Genomic DNA, 6,974 nt, shown 5'->3' with positions numbered 1-6,974 from the left:
ACCATGTTTTCAGTGGGATAGGTTTTTTCTTCTGCTGGTGTATCGCATTGGCAATACACTATTAGTCAACCTTTGGTAGACACAATGAGGATTGAACTGCAGAGTTCGCCCTCCACCAACTGTCCTCTCTCTGATACTTTTATTTTTGCATCAACCCCGTTCCACATTTAATCGCAGGGCATTGAAGGCTTAGTTTAATGAATCAAATTCTGAATGGGACGGAGAGTTTCGCTAGACTCTGGTTCTTAAAGGTCAATTCATTCGTGACATCTAACGTCTATCGGTGAACATTAAATCTTGGTTAGTCCCGAACCAGGCTTGTTATAGCGATACAAAAGCAAAATACTGCGGATGCTGGAACTCTGAAATAAAAACTGAACATGCTGGAAATACTCAGCAGGTCAGGCAACATTTGTAGAGAGAGGAACAGAGTTAACGTTTCGGTTCGATGACCCTTCGTGGTGGTTGTGCTTTAGGCAGCACCTGTAGTGTTTGTATAACCTTAGTCTGATTCTTGATGTGAAGACAATGCATTTTACAAGGCTACACTAGAAAGTATTACACCATGCCTTATTCTGCGATCAGCATCTCTAATACAATCAACTTTCAAATTGCACCTTATCTTTTTTTAAATATGCAGACGGAGATTACATGTAGTGTATAAACTGTATAAGTTAGTTGTGGGCATTCCTTCGGTTAAAATGATTTTAGCAACAAATTTAAATAATTACATATACACATATAAGTAAAGTAAAAATAAAGCTATTTATTGTTGAAGCCAGCCAAAATGACCAGATAAACTATCAAGATTCGTAAATTTCGCCAAGAGTGAGAAACACAACTATTGAGACTTCTTTTCACTGGCACAAAATAGTACATTTGATTTTTAAAACAAAAATATTTACAAAAAACAACGTATATTCCGCACTTTCCCGTCTGTATTTGGTGTTCATATCTACGATTTTTTACATGCATCTTTCCTGTATTCCGCGCTTGCATCTCCCGCGGATAAACCGTTCACATCTTTCATTATTTTAATGATGAATTGGAATGTATCAATGAAGTCAATAAACTAAAATCCATTCTCTTACTTTTCTTATATCTAAAATAAAATTCTGTCCTTAAATATGATAATATCATATATTCCTCTGCCAAGCTATCATAAGCGCTTAATGCATTTAAACTGAAATAAAGTTGTGACAAAATGCATTTGTATACTGTAGTTTGTGACAATTACAGAATGTTAAATGTAAAGTGATAATGTGTGCATCGCAATAGCCCCTTCCCTTAGTTTGTATTTGTCTTGAGTTGGTTACAATCTGAAATACAGTTAGAGTTCAGTTATGAGACGTCATGTGCCGGGATAGGTGATGGCGTTCCCTAAAGGATTCATTGCAAATGGGACATTTAAGCTTTTCCTCTCTTCGTCTTTTCACGAGAGGCTCCATGGCATATTCCTTTTTGTGGTGTGATCTCATGTGGTACACTAAATCGGATGTCATTCTGAAAGAAGCGTTGCATTTGGCACACCAGTTCTGTGCTGGTAAACAAAAGGACGTGAATGAAGGAGGAAGAAGGGTCAGTGCGGATGGAACTTGCAGTTGAATGGGCCCAGAAGCCTTTGGCCAAAAGGCGGTGGCATATACAAAAGGGCTTTGTTTGGCGAGACCCCCTTGCATATTACAATTGCCGTTAACATCTGTACTCTGGAGCTTTGCAGCTAAGGCATTTGCCTGATAAAGTCTGCCAGAGTCACCAACGCCAGGATGGCACTCTAAGCCAGGAATCACTTTTTGGGACACCAAGAGTGGAGATAGCTGAGTAAACGATCTAGCTGGCTGAGAGAATGCACTCTTCCTGTCCTCGGTTCCACAAAGCTGAGAGACGCTCCTAAACGCACTTCCTATGGCAATGTTGTCCAGACAAGAAGGGGCTTGTGTTTCACTCAGAATAGACTTGATGCCCATCGGCTTCTCGGAAGAGCTCGTGTTCGGTGCTGTGCCATTCTTGTCATCTATGTCAGAAACTTGGTCTTTTGGAGTCTGTTTAAGGTTAAGTGAAGTTCTTTTCACTTCGATGAAGGCGCTCCGTTTAGCTTCTGTGGACTCTGGGCTAGATGGTGTCATCAGCCCTCCATTTTCTCTGAGATTGAAATAACCCCCCCTGAACTGTTGGGAAGGACAGAGCAGATTTTCTCTTGGGGTAGTCAGTGATCTATCTGCGACTTTTGTAGCGTGCAGTATATTGTCATTCTTTTCTTCCGCTTCGTCGTACTTTCTTTTATTTTCATTTACGCTTTCAGTTTCTCGATGGTTCCTAGCATTTTCTCTCGAATTTTCCATATCCCTGGCGAGATTGTGGAAATCTGTAGTGCGCTTATTATTTTCTACATTAGAAAAGGCTGATTGTCGCTCCGATCGGCTGAATTTAACACTTGGTCCTACAGCAATAAGATGGTCACGGTCTCCGATGTTCTTAACTTTCTCATCCGAGGAAATGCAACCCAGTCGCTTCTGACAGCGGAATCTCAAATGGGCTAGAAAGGGGTATTCACACTGAAATCGCTGGCTGCAATCCAGACATGTGTATGGCGAGGATCCTGCGTGAATGAAGCACATTAAAATGAGATTGCTCACTTCTACAAGTCAATCGTGTTCCAGCGTTCACTGATTTAACAGCCAACAATAAATCATAAGGTTAAAAGTACACGTTTTAAATGTAGAAAATATTTCAGTTACGTGATAAATAATTCATTGGCATTATAATAATTACATTGACCTATTTCTTTCCTATTAGTTAATTCATTGATACTAACCGAATCACTTTGCCTATGTTTCTCCTTGTCCAACTCTTTATTCAGTTACATTTTGTCTGTACATTTGTCCATACAAAATAGTCCCTCCATCTTCCTAGCTAGCTGTCTCCACCTAAACAGGGTTCTACGTCTCCATATCATCTATCTATCTATCTATCTATCTTTCTTTCTAAGCCATTTAATCAGTCTAAGCAATTTAATCCAATGTATTCATCTATTTGTTAAATTAGCCATATTAACTAATTCAAAGAGTGCAAAATTACTCCAGGAAAATTAAATAATACATTTTTCCAGGTCCTGTCATACGAATAGATCGTGTTGTGTATATCAGTGTGAGTGTATTTTTTGAGGAGGGGGATAAATTATAGCTTCAATATGAGACTTTATAAATCCCAGCTCACCATTCATTTTGGCCTGTGCCCTGACGGTGTTGAGAAGGAGTAGCTCCAACAGTTCTTTTCCATACCACACAAGTAATTCTTCGTCTTTGTCAATCCGCCTCAGAGACCGATAAAACAACTGGCCGTTTTTCACATATGCCTCCAGATTTTGTTCTTCTTTATCCCTAGCCGACTGGACCAGTCTGAGCCACATTAAGCCCTCGGAGGAGCTGTTCGCTGCTGAAGTATCCACCTGCAGTAAAGTGCAGTAGCAGAATGTGAACCACATACATGATGAATACAGACCAATTACCAATAATCTAATTTATACCGTGTTTCGCTGCACACGGCCTCTCTCAAATTCCACAAAACATAAATTAACCTGGTTACTGAGATCTTATTGGAGATTCCCGGGCATTAGACAGTATAATTTAACAATTAATCGCAAGGTCCGCTGTATTGTTTAGCAGGATAATGTACAATATTGCTGAATATCATGAATGCAAATGCGTTAGTGATTTACTATGTAATACGTCCCCTTCAAATTTGAACCACTACCTTTAAACATTCAACAATAAATCGCGGTCACATTCGAGATCCATAAACTTTACGAGACCACACCGTGCTCGCTCTTTTATATTTCTTATAAATATGTTATAAAGCTACGAAATACTGCTCTGTGTCAAATAGTCATGAAGAAAGCATTATTCAAAAGGGTGTGGGGGGAGGGCAAGTAAACGCTCCATCATTTGTGATAGACACATTGCAGGTACTTGTGATCCCACAGTCAATCAGTCTTCTTCACGGCACTTGTGAAAGTTCCAGTGTCCAAAATGACAGCGCGTTTGACGTTTTTCTGCACTTTAGTCTAGTACGTTCAGTTTCACAGCCCCCGCCCCACTTCCACAATTACCCTTGCCTGCGTTGTCCAAAAACGTTTTGAACGTATTTGCTGTGCTACGAGGCAACCGCAGGAGGTGAAGGGAGAAATCGACCAGATGTCAAGGAATAAGAGCGAACGGGGCAAGTTCGGAAATAAACTATAGAAATAGGCTATAGAGAAAAAGAAAATACGCTAAAGTACAAAATGGAGGAAATTGCAAATCGGGTAAATATGGATGAGAAAAAGCAGCAATGCGTGTAAAAGAGAAAGTAACTCTCTTAGAAATCCAATATTGTTTAATGGGTGAGACAGAAGATGAAACCAAGGGGGGGGGGGGGGGAGAGTGAACAGTAGAAGTAAAATGACCCTACCCTAAAGATATAGGGTACCGTCCTTTTGTCGGCTGATTTAAGAGCAATGAAAGCGATGCTGTCATACAGGGACGTGTGGCTCAGTACACAGGGTCCAAAGATGGCATTTTCTGGAATGTCACAGGTTGTATACACGCTGGTGAAAATGTCGGTTAGACATTGCTGGACGGCTCTGCTGGCATCGCTCTCCCAAAACGCCTTGTGAGCATTTGGGTCTTCCATCGTCCAGGCTTGTTCTGGGGGGAAAGGATATGAAAAGGTCATCTCAATGCTTAAAGATATATAAGAGTCAAAATGTTTAAGCTTGAAAAATCACGACAGTCTTGCTCGTCCTGATTATAGATTCAGTCCTCAATTGTGAGACTCCATTATAAATTTTACATATCATGAATTCAGTATGCACGGAAACATGAATCTGCCCAATACTGCCAGGATAGTGTAAAACCAGTATCTTTTTCAAATCTAAAGTTTTGCACTAAAATGTTCCTAATTTTGACGCGCTTAACAAGTCCTATTGGTTTAATTGTATTTGTCACCTTTCTCTGTTCATTTTTGTTTCGCGTGGATTTTATGATAAATGGTCCTGTTTCGATGTTACCAATATAACGTTGCCAATGCACCTACTGACGATCAAAATCAGTTCCCAAATCTGTGGGTTATCTGTAGAGTGAAGTGGAATCGTTACCTGCGTTGCTCCCAGTTCGATCTGTTATTTTGGCTGAATGCAGACGAAACCATTTATCAACAAGCATCAAATCGCACTGTTCCGGTGTCTGGAAGTGCAAATGAAATGGATTGAAAGTGTCCTGTCATTTTCAGTGATTTGATGTCAGATAACCTTTAGATCTTTTCTACAAGAAAGAACGTATGTCTTCTTCGTCCGCGCATCTCATTACCATAATACAGCACTTTCCCTCTGAGACTTTAATTAAAAGCAGCAAGCAGAGTTAATTATTTTTACCTCGACACGGTTATTTATGGATGAGAATGAATCCCAGTTACCTTGTTCTACACAGGGAGAGATTCGGTCAAACGTGGCTTGTGAAATCTGAATTGTACGGGGTGGGGGGAGTTTTGCATCGCTGGTATTCTTCGCAAGGTTTGAATGAGTTCCTGACCAATTTCCTGGTGCTATAGGAGACTTAGACTCACTCCGAAATCGTAGTTTATATCAAAGTCCTGAACCTACATGGTTCTGACTTGGACGATTTAAATAAACGGAATTATATCGTATTTAATAATGTCTTGGTTACTTTGAAATTGTATCATGACCGAGTCGTACCATTTTATATACTCATTAATCTGGTAAACCACTTGATTTTTTAATAGGCAACACATAAACGATTAAACTGAAACATATGCATCGATTGTAGTCTGATAAAACAGCAGCGTTTGCATTTAGATCTCGAAAAGCAGAAAGTTAAAGACAAAGATAGCCCTTTCATTGCGTCCACTCTCCGCCTCAAATACAAACAAGATCGTTTTACTTGCAAAACATTGGTAATGAGCGTCAGTAACCAACAATCCTAATGATAAGCAATTGGCATTCACCCAGTGGAGCCTTCACTGCACAGTAACACTGGATCGTTAGCGCGATATGAAACTAGAGCCAAGTAGATAATTGTGGTTTCTCTGAACTTGAAGAGTCAAGAACGTCTCCTGAGCGCAGCACAGAAGCTCTTCAACAAAACCTCGGTTATACTTCACTTCGAAATCAGAAAGTGATACCGTAGCCTTACCTGACGGCGTTAAAGCGAAAGCTCTTCTAAACGTTTCTCTTCCCCTCGCCCCAGGTTTTTTTTTTGTTTGCAAGAGAATAAAAATGCAACATATGCTGCAAACTCGTTTCACAAATGCTTTATTGTGAATGAGGTCGCGCGTCGCTTGGGGCGTCAAAAAATAAAAGACGCTTTCATGAATATGCATTTCTTTCCATCCTTAGCAGAGCACATCAGCGTTTAGGACGAAGGGAAACAAAAAAAGTAAACACTCACCCGAAAAACGACGTGTTTTGTTTAAAAGGTCTCTGCTTTTTATTTTTGGGGATGTGTGCAGGAGGAGGAGGTGATCGAGGTAGGAGCAGCAGCTGTAGTCGCAGCGCTCTCGCTCTGTGCTGTCAGTGCAGCGGCATCGTCGGTGAAAGTGACGGTGATGTGCTTCCGATGCAAAAAAGAGAAGAGCCGTAGAGAGTTACATATGGGCCCGAGCGTAAGTGGCAGACACTTTGTTTGGTGGAGATAATCTATCCAATGACGCGTGACACCCCCCCCCCACACACAGACAGACTAGGCTGCCCCCCTCCCCCTCCCAACCACCCGCGCGCTCAACCCGCCCGGCTTCTGCTCGCCATTGGCCAGCGGGCGGCCGATGTTGGTGGCGGCTCGTGCCCTGCTGTACCTGCCGCGAGCCAGCGCTCCCCCACTCCCACACACGCGCGCGCGCACACTCCGCACTCTGATTGGGTGGATGGTGCCTAATGCGCTCGTGGTTGGACAATGAGGGCTCGGCTCGCGCTCTTAGGCTAG

General features: G+C 41.6%; 1 protein-coding gene across 2 annotated transcripts; it reads right to left on the bottom strand.

Moving 5' to 3' along the window:
* Positions 1 to 746: 746 nt before the first annotated feature.
* Positions 747 to 6,739, bottom strand: prdm8b (PR domain containing 8b). 2 transcript variants are annotated; one of them, XM_085963397.1, is made up of 5 exons: positions 6,189 to 6,739; positions 5,135 to 5,222; positions 4,450 to 4,685; positions 3,217 to 3,448; positions 747 to 2,599 (listed from the first exon to the last, which is right to left on the bottom strand). In XM_085963397.1, the coding sequence occupies exons 2-5, from the start codon at positions 5,199 to 5,201 to the stop codon at positions 1,338 to 1,340; spliced, it is 1,797 nt and encodes a 598-aa protein (XP_085819523.1). In that variant the 5' UTR covers positions 5,202 to 5,222; positions 6,189 to 6,739; the 3' UTR covers positions 747 to 1,337. The 2 variants fall into 2 exon arrangements, with proteins under 2 accessions (XP_085819523.1, XP_085819514.1); XM_085963388.1 differs by having other exon boundaries at positions 6,444 to 6,739.
* Between the last annotated feature and the right edge of the window lie 235 nt (positions 6,740 to 6,974).

This window comes from Somniosus microcephalus, chromosome 2 (genome assembly GCF_052327205.1).
Source record: "Somniosus microcephalus isolate GS21.2 chromosome 2, FLI_Smic_1.0, whole genome shotgun sequence".
NCBI lineage: Eukaryota > Metazoa > Chordata > Chondrichthyes > Squaliformes > Somniosidae > Somniosus > Somniosus microcephalus.
The sequence above is the reverse complement of the archived record's forward strand: the minus strand, read 5'-3'. Positions and strand labels throughout refer to the sequence as shown.